General features: G+C 39.0%; 1 protein-coding gene across 1 annotated transcript in view; it reads right to left on the bottom strand.

Moving 5' to 3' along the window:
* FTSHI1 (FtsH extracellular protease family) overlaps positions 1–21,158 on the bottom strand; it is a 324,012-nt gene that overhangs the window by 124,790 nt on the left and 178,064 nt on the right. Inside the window, exons 11-12 of the mRNA XM_089374484.1 lie at positions 15,552–15,747; positions 15,088–15,202 (exon numbers count right to left, since the gene is read on the bottom strand). Of these exons, the coding sequence (XP_089230610.1) occupies positions 15,088–15,202; positions 15,552–15,747 (311 nt within the window). The remainder of the gene's footprint in view (positions 1–15,087; positions 15,203–15,551; positions 15,748–21,158) is intronic.

The raw sequence follows: 21,158 nt of genomic DNA, 5'->3' as shown, positions 1-21,158 counted from the left end.
TGTTGTCCCATTTACTAGCACATTGTACCTTGTTGCTCTCCAATGAGTTTGCAATACCTTGTTGTTGTCGGTTGTCCAATAACCTTGCCATACCTTGTTGTTCATGACTGATCTGGTTAGGGCACTAGGCAGCCCTAACTCCACCTAACAGTCATCAAACAAGTCCCTTGAGGACTACGACCTACGTTGGCAAGCTTCTATCATAGCTATGTTGCTTCCTTGGGATGCATATCAGCTCTTCACAGATCCATTGTCACCTACAGCAGTTATTCCTACCACAGCCCTCCACACTGCTCCTTATGCTTCCCCACGCTGTCCATTTGAGATGACTGTGGCCTGGTTAGGAGGGCCTTTTTAGGCCTCTTGGCCATCTAAATATACACCCCAAAAACATGCACAAAAGTCATTAAACTCACCTAGAGTCTGTGGCCTAGTTTGCAAGGTGAGACTACTCCAACGTGTCACATAACTGCCCTCAAGCTGTCCTTCTTGCCTCCTGCAATGTGGCTAAGAGCTGCGACTCTTCTTCTTTAAAATCCACACCCAAAACAGTAAGAATATCTCCACAAACTCGGCTACCTTCTAGACTGCGTAGATACTAGCGTTAGGGCTTCCTCCTTGATAGTGTTAGGGCTTCTCATTTCACTGTGTTAGGGCTTCTCACTTAACTGCGTTAGGGCATTCTCCTCTTAGATCTCTCTTCCACTAAAACGCAAAGCGAGTGGAGAAAAATCAAGAGAGAGGTGTGTGTGAAATGACTTTCAAGTCATCTCCTTTTATGCTAAAACGTTGAGCACATGTGGGGTTTATTTGGTTGTTGGCCGACCTTCACGAATTGTCCCATAACACAAATAAATTCATAACTTCATGAATGCTTATAGGAATTGGATGATTTTTAGATCAATCTTATACCTCTCGATGAGAGGGATCCAAGAAAAATATTAGTTGCCATAAATAAGATGACCCTCATAGAGTTTGGCCCTAGTTGCCAATTTTAATACTCCCTCTCAACTAGGGAGAACTCCATCCGTTGATCCATCTGTCTGACCGTACTATCTCTGCCATTAGTGCCCTGCACTGCTTTGCTCTGCTCTACTCTGCTCTGCTGAGCTTTGCTCTGCCCTACTCTACTTTGCTCACTGAGCTCTGCTCTGCTCTGCTCTGTTGAACCATGAAGAAGAAGAATTCATTGAGAATGTCTCATACCATTCTCTACTGACCCGAAGTCAATTCCATATGAAGAGAGTGTCTCATACCACTCTTACCGATCCCAGATCAGTTCCAAAAGAGAGTGAGTTATGTCACTCTTACTGACCCGAAGTCAGTTTCATTGATCACAGATCAATATCAAAAGAGTGTCTCAAACCACTCATACTGATCCCAGATCAATGGAGATCATCCTAGCATAGGGAGTACGTAGATACAACGATGCGTCCATCGATAGTACTTCTATGGTCCCTAACCCCATTTCCTTGCTCATTGGCCAGATGAGAGGTACTTGCCATGAGTCCCAGACTGCATGGGTAGGATGCCTCGACAGATGAACCACTCATCATGTCCCTAAGTTTCCATGGGGTATCAAAGGGGAAGGTTGAGCCATTCACCCTGTACACAGTGCACCATTAGGGGAGGGTGAGTCCTATGGTCGCTTGTTGCTCCAATAAGTATCCCAAGCCCCCCGGAGCTCCCAGAGCTCAATGCATGCAACATGCAGGACCCTCATAAGAGGGTCTCTCAACGACTCCAAGTCGTTCAGGAGAGTCACAAATTTGACCTTTCCCCGGGGCTTTGACAGAATGTCTATGACCTGTACATCAGTCCCAATGCGATGGAGCCTCCTCGCTCATCGACGTACCATATCCCAGATAAGGTAGTATCTAATGTCTATATGTTGGAGCAATCATAGAATACGGGATTCCTCAAAATCGAATCCCCCCTGGTTGACAGAAAGGATCACGATGGTATCCATCATGTGTACAAATAACTCACTGAAGAGCTTTCACAACCAGGCAACCTTACACGAGATCATACTCGTAGCTATGTATTCGGTCTCAACGGTGCTTATAGGAACTGACTTCTGCTTCCTACTCATCCAAGATATCGAAGCAAAATCCAAAGAGAACCAGCACTCAGAAGTGCTCTTGAGATCCTCCACACTCCCTGCCCAATCAGCATTCGAATAATCATGCAGCTTCACATTTCCAACAGTGTATCTCAATCCATGAGAGATTGTGCCCCGAAGATATCTCAGAAGATTCTTGGCACCAGTTCAATGAGGCTCAATCATATATGAGCTCACCATGTTAACTGCAAAACATATATCCAGATGGAAGTTCACCAAGAACATCAATGCGAATGAGTTTATGGAACTCAGAGGCATTTCCCAAATCTGGTCCGGCATCACTACCACATAACTTCTGAAAGTTAAGCTCCATCGAGGTAGTCACGGGCTTGCAGTTCACTATTCTAAATCCGGAATCCAACTCGCTCTTACTTCTGCAAATGAGAGGGTCTGCACTTGTCGGAAATAGATCGTCCTCAGAAGGTGCCGGCATGAGAGGTCTATCATCTACAACCTTCAAGCAATGGTTTGGATTGGTTTCACTCCTAGTGAATCTCAGCTTCATCAGACAGCTATCAATCCTCTCATACTATGCCCGGGGTGTTTTGCTTCAAGCCATAGAGGGCTTTCTTCCACCTGTATACATGAGATTCCCGATCATGAATCTCAAACTCCTCAGGTTGTTCCAAACCTGTGGACATGCTACATGAGGGGAATAGTCCCCTTATAAGATTTTCCTTTGATACATCTCAGAAATGTACCTTCATGCTCTTCTTGAATTCAGGCATTCGAGTCACCATCTGACTCACATCAAGTAGGGCCCCATAAGTAGACCTCCGGTGCTATAGATGAGATATGTCAATTGACATGATCCCCAATGGACCATCCTGCAACTTGATTCAAACTGCCAACTCTGAACCCATGAGAAAAAGCATCTTTGAAAATTCTATTTTCAAACACATACCTTTCCATCGATGAATGCTACCCTGAACCTTTGACTTCCATTGCCGAAATGAACACTAGGTACTTCTTATGATCAGGTATGTAAAAGAGATTCCGTAAATGAATCAAGTTACCCTCATTCAATTGAGGGGTAACATTCCCTACACCCTTTCCGGGATAGGTGGCATCAACTCCAAGTATAATCCCACAATTGTTTCTATCTCTACCAAATGAGAGAGAGCACCCTTCTATCCGATGAAGTGCCTTCCCAAAGCGTCTGAAGGAGAGGGCCAGTACAAGATAACACTTCTTTATCTTATCAGAAACAACATTTGATTCTTCATATCTGGGGTTCCTTGCTTTCTTGAAGAGTCGGTCGTTTCCTTGATGACCTGCATTACCTGTCATTCCTCTGATCATTGAAGATGTCCCTGGAATGATTGTTATCATAATTAAGTGATGTGTCCCTACCATTCAAAGACTCCTTCGCATAATGGCCGAACTTATTGCAAGCAAGGCATCTACCTTTCTTTCCACCCTTAGATCCGGGCTTCCCATTGAAATGATCTTTAGGTAGGCCATCAGAAGCTTCCGTTGGACCACTCTCATAATATTCTCTGCTTCGACTTCACCCTTGGTGAATTAGACAAGGGATGAGGAATCCATTGATCCTTTTTTCCTTTCCCAATTGTCTTCGGTGATTGCTCTTTCACTCTTGCTTGGGCTTTGTCTTCACCTCAGCTCTGATACCATGTCAATTTTAGGTATGTTCTATGCTTAGAGCAATTTATTTCAGTTTTCACAGTTAGCTCAATATCTTTTCCAGATTAGCAATCACATCAGCGTTAAAGTAAAATGCAGATAGAACATAAACATAAATCACATAAGACAAGCCAAGACAAGAAGACACAAGATGTGGCGCTAGCCAAGGACAAACCCCAATGTGGGGAAACCCTTGATCAATTCTTCTTATATGTTCTTCAATAGTTCAGCAAAGAGAGAAAGAGAGAGAGATAGTACATTTACAACAGAAGTCAACACTTTGACTTATCTAGATAAGAGCATAGATCATCTCTAAGAAGATGATACATGAGATCAGTTGAAGACATGCTGCTTCAACTGATTCTCCAAGGTGACTCCTTCGCCTATAATTGTGTTGCATCTCGTCATCATGTTGCACCTCACCGTGCTGCACCATGTTGACAGTTGCACCCATCATCATAATGTTGGACCTCATGACCATGTTGTACACATCATACTGCTGCACTATTGTCCCATGTGTCATTGTTGAAGCATGTTGTCATACAGCATGTCTCATGTGCTTGCAGCACCATGCTTGCCATTGCTAGCCATGTTGTCCATGCTTTCCATGCTACACCATACTTGCCATGTTGTCCATGCTCGCCATGCTGCACCATGCTTGCCATGTTGTCTATGCTTGTTGTTGTCCCATGTGCCTTTGCTGCCATGTCACAGCTTTTGTCCCACTTTGCTACCATGTCATAGCAGTTGTCCCACTTTGCCTTAGCATTCCTTTGTTGTCCCATTTACTAGCATGTTGTACCTTGCTGCTCTCAAATGAGTTTGCAGTACCTTGTTGTTGTCCAATAACCATGCCATACCTTGCGGCTAATGACTGATCTGGTTAGGGCACTAGGTAGCCCTACCTCCACCTAACAGTCATCAAACAAGTCCCTTGAGGACTGCAGCCTACCTTGGCAAGCTTTTGTCATAGCTACGTTGCTTCCTTAGGATGCATATCAGCCCTTCACAGATCCGTTGTCACCTACAACAATTTTCCTACCACAGCCCTCCACGCTACTCCTTATGCTTCCCCACGTTGTCCCTTTGAGATGACTAAGGCCTGGTTAGGAGGGCCTTTCTAGGCCTCTCAACCATCTAAATATACACCCCAAAACCATGCACAAAACAGTCATTAAACTTAACTATAATCTGCGACCGGATTCGCAAGGTGAGACTACTCCAACGTGTCACATAATTGCCCTCAAGCCATCCTTCTTGCCTCTTGTAATGTGGCTAACTGCAGCTCTTCTTCTCTAAAATCTGCACCCAAAATAGTAAGAATATCTCCACAAACTCAGCTTCCTTCTAGACTGCGTAGATACCAGCGTTAGGGCTTCTCCTTGATAGTGTGAAGACTTCTCATTTCACTGCGTTAGGGCTTCTCACTTGACTGCATTAAGGCTTCTCACTTGACTGCATTAGGGCATCCTCCTCTTAGATCTCTCTTCCACTAACACCCAAAGCGAGTAGAGAGAAATCAAGAGAGAGGTGTGTGTGAAATGACTTTCAAGTCATCTCCTTTTATACTAAAACGTTGAGCACATGTGGGGTTTATTTGGTTGTTGGCTGACCTTGACGAATTATCACATAACACAAATAAATTCATAACTTCATGAATACTTATCGGAATCGGATGACCTTTAGATCAATCCTATACCTCTCGATGAGAGGGATCTAAGAAAAATATCAACAGCCATAAATAAGATGACCCTCGTGGAGTTTGGCCCTAGTTGCCAATTTTAACAATAACCAACATGCTATCAAATCCTTCGAGAGATTCACTTGTACAAACACAACCCCAATCAGTAATATACTTTCACATGTACATAATCAAATACAAACCTTAGGGGGCTTTCAGGCAATAGGTGTTGCTTCTCAACTTTCCATAGTAGGACTATCAACTGAATCTTTGACAAAAGATTCTTCAATCATACATTATTCTTCCTACTTCATATGCAGCAACATATTCTTAAATTGGATCCTATTTTCCTTCTATCAGCAACACCTCAAAATGAATTCTCCAATTTCCTTCTCCTACTCATGGCCCTCACTAAAACTTACGGTTGTTAGTCCTAGTCTAGTGCATGACACATGAAGCAGAGGATCATATATGCCACTCCCTCTTAAAAAGAGAGGATCTAATCATTCCTATACAAGGAATATTCTCAACCATCCTCTTATCCTAGGGAGATTCCTTCCATTCGAGCTCCCTCTTAACCTAGGGAGTTTTACTTCTTCTTTTCGTCATCGGGAATCTTTTGTGGCTTCCAACCATTTCATCAAAGTTATTATCATCCTCGTCATGCTTGTCACATCGAGCATTTCACCAAGTTGATGATTGTGTACCAACACAGCTTGCATGTCACATCGAGCATCTTCACCAAGTTGAAGATTGTGTACTAACACAGCGTGCTTGTCACATCGAGCGCTTTCATCAAGTTGAAGATTGTGTACCTACACATCTTAGATAGCAAGTACAACCAAATCTATAGAAGCATGAAGTTAGCCATATCAAAATCACGAAAGCATTTCATATTTTTTCATATCAAATACCCAAACTTAATTATAAACAAGAGACATATACTCTTCAACATCTTTCTAGGGACATTGTTATACACCCTAGACTACTTCATAACAACATTCATTCCATCTAAGGTTTCAATGTATCTTCCAAAGGTATGACATACCTTAGTACGACATATAGCAAACCCTAGAAACAACTTACACAAATATAGATCTACAAGACATCTAACAACCTTTCAAAATACATATGTTAGACTTCTCACTAGGGATTCATACAAATCCTAGATTTCATACAAAAGAATCAATCAAAGTCAATCACAGCGTAGTCATTAACCTAACCAACTTCCACTAGGGTTAGTTCCAAACCCCTAGATTTTCAATCAACCATCAATCAGTCACTAACATGACCAGCCACCACTAGGGTTAATTGCAAACCCAAGATTTCTGTTCAATCATCGCTCTCAACCAAAGACTCAAATTTCAACAAATCTCAAATTATCATATAGTCAACATTCATCAAAGATTTCTACTTCGATTAAGGTTCAACTCCAAAAACCTTAGAATTCCATTTTCACAAATTCAACAATCTTACACAGATCTGAAATCATAATATTTCAGAGATTTTACTTTGACTAAGGTTTAACTCCAAAACCCTATTATTCCACAATCTCAACAATCATTAAATACATGGATCTGAAATTGTTACATTTCACACTAGAAAATGTTACTACTAGGATTTAACTGCAAAACCCTAGATTTTCATTTTCCAACAATCATTTAATAGACTTCAGATTGTTATATAACACATACTAGACAATTTAAATTCACTAGGGTTTAGCAACAACACCCTAGATTTCCAAATATCATCATTCTAGAATCTCAGACAAGGACTTCCATTAAATCCTAAAACTCGTGACCATCAATGACTAGGTCAGCACATATCTAGGAATTCATAAGCATATCATATGTCCAACAATTTTAATACTTCTTAACCTAGATCAACCTAGGACTTCAATCAAAAGAACACATCTATACATGCCTAGATTTCATCATCATATAAATACATTTCATATCATGTGATAGTCAAACCCAACTTCACAATGATCAATAAGAGTTAGACTCACAATCATCTTGATTCCACTAGGGTTTGATCAGACAACACACACATACCAAGTAAATCAATTCTAAGACATTATAAGGGTTTTTCTCACTGATTCCATCAAACCCTAATGAGCTAGGGTTCCAATGTAGAACACACATTCCACCAAACCCTAATGTGCTAGGGTTCCAATGTAGAAACATAGCAAACCGTATATTACCAAAACTTCAAAGGTTCTGGGATACCTTATCACTCAACCCTAACAAGTTAGGATTTCCCGGTCATACCAAAATCCCAAACATGACATCATCAATAAAACTTCAACTAACATTTCACAATATCCCTAAGTAGTTTAGGGTTTCAGACATTCACATTAGCATACCCTTCGGTAGCGTTTTCCAGAACCTGTCAAGGGTTCTACATAGTCAATCAATAATAAGAGTGGGGTGGATAGACTTATCAAGAGATGAATCACCCAAACAAGAATCACTAAGATTGAATACATCTACTCATAACAGAGTTAGTAATAGATCATCAAATGAATAATCCTTTCAATCAATGTATTCAAAGCATACCTCTGTTTCTTGACTGACCTTATCTTGAGAGATCCTTCTTCTTGTAGATGTTTTTCCTAGTCACGAAAACAGAGGGAGAAAGGTGATTAGTATTTTATATAATCAAAACTAAATGAGTACATGAACCCGAAACTGAAAAGACGTGAAATATTTATCTTCAAAAAGAAGGTTGCCATAGAAGCTCATTCTTCAAACTTACTACTTGACCAATGTTCTTAATAGTGAACAGCTTCGACAAGGCTTCATACATCTCCTGAGCATGATCGATGTTAGCTATGAATGGGACAAGATTGTCTATTATCCCTTCTACCATCAGAGTCATAGCCACCAGTTCTAAATCCCTAAATTTCGCTATGTCGGCATCACTGGCTTCTTTTGTAGGTAGGCTTCTTTACATTTCCTTTTACCAAGTCTAGCACCTTGTTCTTTTCAAGGATTGGGCCAATCCTCTTCTTTTAGGATTTGAATTTAGGTGCTCCTTCAAGTTTGTTCTCAACCTTGATTGAATTAGATATCTTCCTTGAATAGTACTATGAATGGATCTGCCTTTTCCTTCCTTCTTCACCAAAGCTCTGAAACTATGTTGGAAAATCAGAAAGGCAATAAAGATTTTCTTATACTTGATAATTACTTGTGATGTTTCTTATTATTCCGATTCTTTATATCTTCTTTCTTTAGTACATCAAGCAATTACCAAAAACAACAACACATACGACAATAGACACCAGATGTAGGCACATGCCAGGGCAAAATCCCCCTGGAGGGGAAAACCCAATCAAGATAATTCTTCCTTTCAATAGTATTCTTTGAGACTCTTCACCCTAGACCAAGATCAGACCTTCCCTCCACACCATGTCAACCTCCCAGAATTTCAACCTCTTCCAAGCAGCTTCGACTATGCAGTAACTTATGGCAACTGGTAGATTCCAGCAACATTGAAACTTGGAAGACTTCAATCTCCCAATCTAGGGCACGAAACAGAGAGAAAGAGACACCAAAATTTCGATTTTCCTTGTCTCCTTAGACTTCCCCAAACTTGCACTCACTTCGGCTTCCTGGCAACAGACTTCGCACCTTTTCCTAGCTACAACAAAACTCCGCACTTCTGCCCAGCAACAAGAGAGTTTGAACCTTATGAGAGAATGTTGCTTCAAATTAATTCGATTTGCTTCCTTTCATAGGCTTCTTCTGGGGTCGAATAGGGTCCTTAGACCGACTTGATCTTTTTTTAGGCTGACATGGTGTGGAGGTTACATAATTCATATTTGACTCAATACTTAACCTTTTTACATGATTCAAAAGCCCAAGAAGGGAATCTTTAAATGTACAATAACTCTATAGACTCAGAATAAATCCTAGAAGCCCTCAATGGGGACTTTGACCTAAAACATGGTGACCTAAGCATGAAACCCATGCTTTAATAAGTCACAATAATAATAATATAAATTATTTTCTTTATTCTTTTGACAAATACATTATTGAAGACCGAACACAGTTACATTTTCCAATACCATGTACCTCTATATATTTGTAATTATGAAGGCGTCCCTAGTTAGGAGGGAGTGTTGAAGAATGTAACTAGTGTCGGTCTTCATAATTGTACTTGAGTCATGATGTAATATATTTGTCAAAAGAAATTTATTATTATTAAATTGACTTACTAAAGCATGGGCTCCATGCTTGGGTCAATGGTTAATAGGTCATTGCACCCTTTGAGCACTCTAGGATTTCCACTGAGTCAAAGTCAAAATCATTTGTGTAAGAGACCCTTCTTGAGCTCCTTAAAGTCATGAAAGAAAAATTATTTTTATGTCTACCTTCTACCAAGTCGTCCTCCTCTCAATTCGGCCTCAATCTCAACATGTCGGCCTCTTCATTAGTCTACAAGTCGGTCTATTATTGGACGTTCAAACCACTATATATAGCAAAAGGTACTCGACCTGTTTTAGCATCAATCCATCTGCAATTTGGATATCACAAAGGAAGTGGGGAGGGTAAAATAGAAGCTTTCCATATTCTCAATAAAGAAACCAATACAATGAAGGAAGAGAAGGATCCTTGGAAGATGTAAATTATGTCCTTAATGCAATTACAGGGCCGAGGGTTCATACTTACTTCAGAAATACAAGTGCAGGACGAAATTCTTGAAGAATCAGGATCACATTGTCTTAAAGGAAAGAAGTTGACTTGGTGGAAGGAATTTTTTCTTGGTCTAGGTGTCAAGAGTCTTGGTTGTCTCACTGTGATTTGAATCTATTGAAGGAAGAGTTCTTGATTGGATTTCCCCCTACCTAGGGGTTTTTCCCTAGCTGAGTGCCTACATCCTATGTCCATTGTGATTTTTATTGTTTGGCGTTTATCTTGATGAAATAAAAATATAAATAAGAACTAACAGGCATATAAGAATATTCACAAGTAAATGTCAAGATATAAGAGAAAAATAATGCCCTAGATTTCTGAATAGGGTTCACTTTACTACTTTTTCTAGGCTAGGCACAAAGCACTAGGAAACACCTCCTTGGTACCATTTCTCAACATCCCTAATAGTCACTGATGTCTATGGATCAAAAGACCCAAAATCCGATCACTGTACTCCCCAAGTATGGCCCTATAACAAGTGTTCAACTCAATACACACCATACACCTGAGTGGACAGTACTCCAACTAAACAAAGTCAAAGCTCATGATAATTATCAATATTTCTACACTAAACTTATTGCAGCAAAAAGAAGCACCTACGCTGGAATAACATTGTTCCAACCCCCTTCACCGCATGTACAATACACATACTAACTTTCACATGCATGCCTGAATCCATCTTTGAGACACTAAGGAACACTTCCCTCCTTCCAGTCATATGGTGAGATGCTCCATTATCCACAAACCATGCATCACTATCCACAAACTGGGCACTTCTAACACTAGTGCCAGAAAGACAAGCAGTCACTAATGAGAACTCCTCAAATTTTGATGCAAACTCTTCAATCTTCGTCGATGCTACAACTTCTTTCGCTTTGTCTTTCTTTCTGTATGGGCACTAGCTCGCATAATGTCTTGGCTTGTTATGTGCAAAGCACTTGATTCTGCTCATGTCCTTCTTCTTCCCATTATGAGAGGATCCTTCCTCTCCTTTGTTAAGTTTGGCAGGCCCTCGCCCCCTCTTACACCACCTGAAAGAGAAATATTCTCCTCATCCCTTTCACCTTTTACCTAGTTGCCATGTAGAGCATCCTCACGAGTCTCCTAGGTGAAGCCATCCCATATCCTATCCTAGGTTGGGAGATTCTCCCGTGCCACGACGCCTTTTACAAAGGTACCCCACCCCTTTATGAACCCGTTCAAAGTTGTCCTTGCCAATTCTGAGTCTAACACTGTCTCCCCTACTACAATAAGCTCATCTCGTACTTGAGAAATTTGGGTAAGATAAGAAGAAATTGTCTCATTCTTGGACATCTTGGTGCCCCTGAGCTTCTCTCTCAACACCGCTTTCTGGTTCTAGTTGTCACATTGGTATAAGTTGGTCAATGCCTCCCACATTTGTCTGGCGATTTTCTTCCAAGATATATGAAGAGTAATGTGATCCTTCACTCTGTCCAGAATAATCCTCATGGCTTTCATGTCCTTATTATGGGCAGCGAAAGTGTTGCATTGGTAGGAGGAATGTGAGTTTGTGATACAAACTCTCAAATTTTATTCTCCTCCAACACTAACACAAGCCTATCCCTCCATATGCTATAGTTAGACAACCCATACAAGCAATATTTGTCTGGCGATTTTCCTCCCAGATATATGAGGAACAATGTGATCCTTCACTCTATCCAGAATAACCCTCATGGCTTTCACGTCCTTCTTATTATGGGCAGCCTCAAGTGTTGCATCTGTAGGAGGAATGTGAGTGTGACACAAACTCCCAGATTTTGTTCTCCTCTAACACCAACGCAAACCTCTCCCTACAGCTATTGTAGTTAGACAATCCATCCAAGCAATCTTCGAAACTGAGAGTCGTACCCATCTCCATCCAACTAATAAAACCCTACCAAAAACACTTTTACTTGATTAAGAAGACAACCACACTCCTCACGCGATTTTTTCTTTCTTAATTTACTTCTTTGTGGGGTCAGTCTGTTGGTCGTCGGCTTCAATCCTATGTCCCCTCATGTCTACCCCATGTACCATTCCATTAGTTGTCTGCAACTAACTATTGTCGACATGTTCTTGGTTGGCAACTATTGTCTACAACCAACAAAACCCCAGAACCACCACCTCTACCTTCACTGATATGTCATGTGGCTCCCCCATCAGCAGATTTTGGTGCTTGGTGAACTCAACTCTGACAATTGGCTAGCTTAACCTCGGTTGTATTACTCTTGCCAATTCCTCAACAAAGATTGTTTACCTACAATAATCTTTAGAGTACTTCAAAGATAAAAACATTCATTGTTGAACAAGTAATTGTATATAAGAATATTTGAATACAAGTGAGATGGTTAAAATTGAGGGTGAGGGCCTGCTTATAATATATATACCTAGGCAGGTACCTCTGCACAAATGGTCATGTCCTTTAGAGACATGCCTCTTCAATACTAATTACTAGTTAATTAATCATTAATCAGTATTGTTATTATTTACATTATTTTTATTATTATATATATATTATTCAAAACGTTGCCTTCCTCTTCAGAAAGCTTTGTCCTCAAAGCTAACTGATGAGAAAGCATGTCATTTGTTTCTTGGTCTTGTAATCTTTGCGCATTCTTCTAAATTCTTGAAGTTGTCATATTCATTGATACATGATGATAGGATCCTCTAAGTGATAAACAAAATTATCGCACTGAGAAGGGATCTAACCATCCTAAATCAATCTTTTGCGGCATTTTGCAATTGTTGGAAACTTGTGATGAATTGTTGTAACAGGACTGAATTGTGCAAACTTCGGTATTCTTTGGAACATAAGTTTGTTGTTTATGTTCCAAGTGATACAGATCCGTAGATTGATTGAGATGTATGTTCTTGTAATTCAGATGTAGATAAGGAGTTCTTTTGGTTTGTCTTTCCTTTATCATGTGTGTGGCAATATTCTGATTTACTTCAGGTTCTGATGTTGTTGAATTGGTTACAAAATCTTCACTTGGATTTTTCATCGCTTGAACTGCAACTTCTAAATATGTTTTCCCTTCAAGTAAGTTTTCATCTTCTTGAGTTCTGATATTGACTGGCTCGATATTCGTTCATTTTTCTTCAACTTGGACGATTACGTCTGAAGATTTCCATACGTATTTCATGTTGAGTTCTTCTAGTTTGTTTTTCAAGGATTTCTTGTCATTTTTAATTTTCTTAATTTGCGTCAATAATTTCTCGTTGTGGTCCTTGAGGCGAGTAACTTCTTCATTTTTGTCAGCAGCAATTTTGTCAACTTCCCTTTGCATATTTTGTATCACTTTTTTACTTTCTTGAGAAATTACTTTTGAGATATCTTGTATGTCTTCTGGTGTTACTAAATTTGGCTTCAATGTAACATCTTGTAGTGTTATTTTTTTATTTTTGTATGAAACTGTCAAAAACTTATTTTTCGTATTTAAGATGGAAGACCCTAGAGTTTCCATCTAAGTGACTTTTTTTAATTTTATTTTACTTAAGTCACTTTTCGCGTTTTCCCCTAATTAGTTATTTGCCCTTTTTATTTTTAATTAATAAGTGACTAATTAAAGTCACTTTTAATCCGGGAAAATGGTATATCACCCACCATACTCTCTCTGGCCACTAAAAGCGGCTCCTTAGCATCCCATCATGTAGATCATCTCGTTCCGGTTCCAACGAGCTATTACACCACGGGGTTTCATCAAATATTCCTTCCGAAATGCCACCTTAAGAGTAATTAATTAAGTCAGGCCCAATAATAATCTTGTTTTACAAAAGTTGTCGGAATGCAACAAAACAAAAGCAAGCTATGCGGATGATGGAATATGCTAAGTGAATACTATCGGAGACCCCATAAAAACTCCTCAAAACTTCCCCGGGACACCTAATGACATAATCCTGCTCCCATGACCTGGTCATCCTGTGCCCTAGAAATCCACCCTAGTTTTACTATATAGGAAAATAAAATGGAGACATTACATCATCGAAGATGACAACTCGAAGAACTCTGAAAGATACAAATAGATTACAAGACATAGAAACAGATGATATGCCTTATCAACAATAAACTTTGAGGGCAAAGCTTTAAGGAGAAAGCAATGTTATCAATAAAATATATAAAAATAATAATGATTAATTTAATAATAATTAGTTATGAAGAGGCATGTCTCTAAGGACATGGCCATTCCGGAAGGGGCACCTGCATATGTATATAAGCGGGCCCTCATTTGTATCATCTCATATCTTCTATATATTTCTATATTAATATATTTGTCCTATCATGCATATTTATGTATTTCAGATCTTTTGAGTATTCTACTGTGTTTGTGAATTTTATTGATAGCAGGATTCCTAGTTGATGCTTCATCTCATGCCTAGCATACTTTTCATAGACATGAGTGCATTGCCAGATTTCCCTTTAAGGCATCCAGACCACTTTCTAGATGACATAATAAGGATTAATATTACTGACTTCATAGAGACTGATGAAAATACATGGCCTAACCTCCTAAACTAGCCCAATACTAACTAAAGGCATTCTGAGTTTAACCCTGCTTTTTTTATTTACTTTTTAATATGCCATTTGTGTTTTTCGCTATTTCAAAGGGAAGAGGTGTCCTACATACCCATTATTTTGTTATTATTATTTCATATATTTTTGTCGTCCCACTGACCTATTTTGGTCATTAGAAGGCATTGATATAATTTCATTTCATTTCACATATGTCTATTGTTCTAGGGCCATGTCTATGGCCAATATCGGACTCACTGACATTGAAAACAATTGTGTGCTGTTTAATCTAGAAAACAGCAGTCAAAACAATAGCAACGACCAGTATCAATTATTTGTTTTCTCAAATATTACATTATGCTATTCAGAGTTGCCGTCCTATTAGCAATTTATCAAATAAAAATGCAAATTACAATTATATTATCAAATGCACCTGGCAGGTTGTTGGCATAAACAGAAAGGTCAACGGAAGGCGATAGCTTCACTCTATTTGCATGGACTTTAAGAATCTCCAATCGCCCCTTTGCCCCAGGAGGACTTACTTTAATCTGCCAAATCAATGGTTTCTTCAGTACTAAATCAGATTTTTGCAGCAACTGACAGCAATGACATCTTAAGCTATATATATCTGCCAGAAAATGCAATTTAAACTGTTTACTCTTATTCAGAGAATGATAAGAGAGAAGAAGCATAATAGACCATAAGATGAAGAGAAAGATGGAAGAAATACAAAGGGATGTCATGGAATGTCCAAGAAAAGACAGCAATTGAAACATAGGAACTTCTTTAGAAGGTGTTCAAGACATCTGCTAATGACAATGTGCATGACCACTTGTCAATACCAATAACGAATATAGAGAAATATCAAGCAAAAAGGGCAAAAGGAAAGTGTGGGACCTTGCGATCAAAACGGCCTGGTCGCAATAATGCAGGATCTAGTAGATCCATACGATTGGTTGCACCTAAAAATATGACTCCCTGACCGGTGTCAAATCCATCGAGCTCTATCAAAAGCTGGTTCAAGGTTGTTTCCCTTTCCTGTGCACCAGCATCGTACTCTTCCTCAGTAGCCTGATCTGAAAGTGCCTGGCGCCTGCTTCCATGTAAATCACTAAATGTTTAATCCTTGAATATACGAGTTTAAATATCTTTATAATAGAGAATGCACTCACACAAAAAAAGGAATTTGAGAAAATGTTGCTTTGTAATGTAATCACTTCAGAATGACAGCTAGAAATTAAAATTCCCTACAACTGGACACACATTAACAACATTTCATTAGTTATGCCATGAAAACATAAACAGTATTTCAGTCAACGTAGGATATTAAAATCTACTTCGCGTCAGTTCATAAAAGTAGTCCACGAGTGATAAACTGGCTGACCAACATGACCCTAGCAACACTTTGACTGATTGAAAAACCACGGGAACACCATTTACACACCGTCAAAGACAATTGACAACATAATTTATTTTCAATAAATTGCAAAGATAGTCAAACAGGAAATTATGAATATCAGATATAACTTTTTTAGGCTTCAGGCTTAATTTATTTGAAACATGTAAGAGGGCTGTTGGTTCATAGGAAGAAGCAGATTCCCATAACAGAAAATGTTTCATCTCACCATAGACTATGGAGCAGAGAAACCCAGCATTTAACAGAAAATGATATGTATATATTATTAATGAATAAGATGATGATACAATTGTGGGAGGCCCCTGGCTAAAATATTGCCTTAGGTGCCTCTTGGTGAAAGATCATGCCCATTGCCTTCATTTAACTAATTCCCTATAATTAATTTTTATATAACATTGCCTTCCTCCTGAAATGATGCTTTGTCCTCAAAGCATACGTAACGACTGGTGTTGTTGATGAAACACTTTTGCCTCCCAAGAAGCTTCTTCTTCTGGTAAGTCCTTCCACTTGATCAGGTATTCTTTGATTACTCGTGATCACAGTTTCTTTTCCCTAATGGATATGATACCTTTTGGTTCTAGAATAACACTTCCTTCGTCATCTAAACTTAGAAGTGTTGTTTGTGCTGATTGATGTTGACCAAGTGCTTTTTTAAGGCAAGATAGATGGAAAACATTGTGAACACAACTTTTATGGAGAAGGCTTAAATTGTATGCTACTTTGCTGATCTTTTTGTTGATCTGGTACGATCCATAAAACTTTGGTGCCAATTTGTTTTTCCCTTCTGTTTTAAGGACAACTGCTTATAAGGCTAGAGTTTAACAAAGACCCATTCTCCAACTTCAAATTCTCTCTCGGTTCTGTTTTGGTCAGTTTGTTGCTTCATACGATTCCTTGCATTATTTAGATTTTCTTTGAGTTTGGACGATTTTTTGGGTTTCCTCTAACTGGTTTTTAACAGCTAGAAGCTTTGTCTCAATGATAGAAAAGTCCTTCCATTTCGGAGGTTTGTAACCGTACAGAGCTTGAAATGGAGCGATTTTTGCTGACGTGGGGTAAGTAGAATTGTACCACCATTCAATGAGATGTAACCATTGAACCCACTTATTTTGTTTGTATGTGGCGTAATTTTGGGAACAGAATTATGTCACAAACTTCCAGATTGTATTTGAAGATCCTAGGCATCTTGCAGCCATCCACTTTTTTTGTAAAATTTGTTCATTGTTTTATAGAGGAAAGGTGCATTAGAGGAAATTTCAGCGTAAAAGTACCCATGAAATTTTCACGTAATTTCCTTGCCATAATATGTAAACCAAACAAAATCCTTTAAATTTAAAATAAGGTACATGTCTTAAATAATTTTAAATCGTTTAATTTGGGTACCAATGAAATATTTTATTATTAATTTGGGTATTCGTGAAATATTTACTAATATCATTTAACTACCTTACCTATATGAATTAAAATATCAAAAAAATTATTAATGCAATGTAAATATTCATATTAGTGAAGAAATATAAATTAAAAATGTGGCCCCCCATTTGACATCGATAACCATGCCCAAAAAAATAGTTAAATATTGAATATAAAATATAAAACAGTTAAATAGTTAAAAAATATTTTAAATATAAAATAGTTAAATAGTTAATAAAACATATTCCAGAAAAGACAAATTACTGGATTCTAGCCAAAAATATAAAATAGTTAAACGGTTAACCAAGGCGAGGAGTAGTGGCAAAGGGGTCAGGATCAAGAAGGAAGAGGAAGAGAATGCGGCTATAGCATCTGCGGGAAAGAAGGAGAAGAGGAAGAAGAAGGACCTCTCCAAGGTCAAGTGATTCCATTGTGGGGATCTGGGTCACTATGTGAACCAGTGTCCGAGGAAGAAGAGTAAGGGAGAGGCTTCTAACTCGCGGCAGCACGAGCGAGGGCAGAGAAAGAAGTCGAGGAGGATGACGATTGTGCTATGAGTGCTCATGTGCCACTTGAGAAAAAGTGGGGAGACATCGAGCTGTAGTCAGGAGGACTATGGGCGATGAGGGGCAGGATCCTTGAGGTACCCAACCTCTTGGATTATACCTTTCTACGAGAGCCCTGAAGAGTAATAGCAAGACTGGTGGCTGTCAGTAGAGATGGATGCAGATGAAGCGGCAGAGAGTGCTATAGTGCAGGGATCCCCTGGCAGCGCAAAGCTAGCAGGCTGCAACAGTGCGAGAGGCACGAGAGTGTTGTACCAGTGCAGGATGGCACAAAAAGGTGTGCAACGATGCAAGATGTAGGGAGTTGTTGCAGCAGTACAAAGATCAGTAGAAGGAGCACTTGTGAGCGACAGAGAGAGCTTCAGCATCGAGAGTGTTTCTAGCCTGACAAAGATGTCAGAAGTTGGGTGGATCAATTATTTACTTCTCAGTAAGTGAGTTGCAGTGCAGTAGCAGTATACAGTAGCACAATGCAGCATGATGAGAAGGGATGCAATGCAGATGCAGTGTTGGGAGGATGGACCAGCAACAGCATGGATGCAGAGGGAGTTGTCATAAGAATGCAGCAGTGACAGTGGTAGGGCCATATGCAGTACTGCAGAGGATGGTGGGCGGGAAGGCCTAGCATCAGCGTAGGTACCAGTGCCGGATAATCAGAGTGATGCTCAGTGTGGAGTATTACTAGAGCACAGTCCTTGCTAAGAGGGAGTGTTGATTTGGGGTAGCATCGGATGTGCTCTAGCCATGAAAATTGGTGGAGAGGCTAAAGCACATGAGATCTCCAAGCCCAGAAATAGTTTGGACAAATTGTACCCGATTTGAGATATATTAAAATAATTAATATTTTTAATGGAGTTCCTAAGTCTAAACATAGAAAAAATAAAATATTAATGGGTGTTAATATAAAACTGGGTTAGAAGGTTTCAAAATTCATGGATCAAGCCAAATCTAATCTTAGTCGTTGATTAGAGATTTAATCTCAGGTCGTTGAAGGACCAACGAGAAAAGTATAAGAGGAGGCTTGAGGGTCAGTTGGAGAACACCCAGAGTGATTAGTCATTCATTTTGCTAGAGCGGGGTTGCTAAGCAAAGTTGAATCAATGATCAACGAGGGGCAGTGAGTACGAGGCAGAGAGGCAAAGACAGTACTGAGAGACCAGCGCAAAAATAGACAGAGAGAGCACAGCAGCCAACCCAGGCTACATAGAGCCCAGCAGAGACAGCGCAGAGGTTAGAGGAACTGCGTCATAAATTGAAATAAATTGCTGGAGTGACGAAGAGGGTTTCGTTAGATAGGTTTTATGAATCCCTGTTTCTGAATATAGAGGTATTGCTGCTGTGTATTTTTCTCTGTCGAGTGAGCCGATTAGGCACCCAGTTGTACTCAGAAAGACTGCATAATAATATAACCCTTTGAATAGTTGCACCAGTTTTCCCGCATTGGGTTTTTCCGAGGACATTTGTCCAAAAATAACGGTGTCACTTGTGTGCTTGTTTTCTTTTAGTTGATGATTTGTAGATGTTGAGACTGTACTTATGCTTACTTTCAGGAAGAAATTCTAACGGGTTAGAATTAGAAATTCCAACATTTGTTACATCTCTTTGAATACATTCATAACAGTGATAAAATCAATATTTAAATGCCCTAAAAATCACATCTAAATTGCCTAAATACATTAAGAAATTCATGGTAAAAATTTACTAGTCACTTGGTAAATTGGGCATTGTTTCTTGCGCATAATTCTTAATAATTTCCTGACTGATATCTGTGCATAAAAGTGCAATCAGATCTGATATATTCTGAAGCTACATCATAAAAAGTGCTTGATAATTCATATTTTCACTTGCCAAGTTGTTAGGCACCTCATTGCTCATTTTTGGTTCATATATGCTTGTCATTTCCTAGATCTAAAGTGATTTACTTACTGCTGTCCTATAGGCTAATTAGTGCTAATCTCATTAATGTTGCTCAGTGCTATTGTAAAGAAGATTGTCTTAGCATTGGTTAATTGAAGGCTAACGTTTGTCTATTTACTTGTAAGCTCGTCCATAGTCTCTAAGAAATCGTTAATTTTGCACTAAGTAACCACTCACACATTATAAATCTAATCTCTTTGAATTGTTTAAGTTACTTTGAGCATTGAAGTTTCGTTGATCTAATTGGCTTAACCATCTAATTGAACATTGCTAAGGAATGATTGATAATTGCTAAACACAATGTGTTGTCTATCTTAAGCATTGGCATATTGAGAATTAATTGAGCATCTCTTAGCTATTGGGCATTAAGATCTAACTAGCATTTTGGTTGAAGCATTATTGAGAAATTTGTTGGATAATTGATCTAGGTTGAGTTCATAATCTTGTGCTCTTTCACACTCTTAAGAAGCTTTGGTAATTTTATTGTCTATCTTAAGCAATTGGCATCTTAAGTTTTATTCTAACTGAGCATCTTTCAATATTGGCATTGTCTAAAGAGCATAATTTGGAATTATCTTGAATAATTGTTGTTGGCATAATATCGTTGATAATCATCATTGGAATATCTTGAGTAATTAGCATCTTGTGGATTTGACATTGGCATTAAACAAATTGGCATTTTCTTGGTCATAAGATTGTCTCATAATTTATCATTAAGTAACCTTGTCATTGAAGGCTAATCATAACTCTAAGTACTTAAACATTAAGCCAATCTTAAACCAAGAATTCACTCATAATTTTTGCATAAGCATCTTAGGCTTAGTTGCATTAATAATTTACCTCCAAGCATAAGCTTGGTTGATACACTTCTAGGGCCACCCTTTCTCACCTAGTTCGAGGGATTCGTCACTTTTTTAGTGGTTAACACAGTGACTGTGCAGTCGTCAGACCCACAGTCTCTGCAGTGCCAGAGGCACTGGGTGGTTGGAACATAGGGGAAGGTATCGTTAATCAAGCCTTTGCTTGCTTCCCGTCGGCTTCCATCCCACAATCTACTCTAAGGACTGGTCTCAAAACAGTTAAGAGGAAGGTTCCATTTAGACTAGGCATATAACTTAAAAGAGACCAAGATCATTGCATTTCATCTAGATCTTAGGACTTGCATCTCATATAGGTTAGTGAAGCATCCAT

Source organism: Pinus tabuliformis, chromosome 8 (assembly GCF_031772625.1).
Source record: "Pinus tabuliformis cultivar Carrire ecotype Pingquan chromosome 8, CPIR1, whole genome shotgun sequence".
NCBI lineage: Eukaryota > Viridiplantae > Streptophyta > Pinopsida > Pinales > Pinaceae > Pinus > Pinus tabuliformis.
The sequence above is the reverse complement of the archived record's forward strand: the minus strand, read 5'-3'. Positions and strand labels throughout refer to the sequence as shown.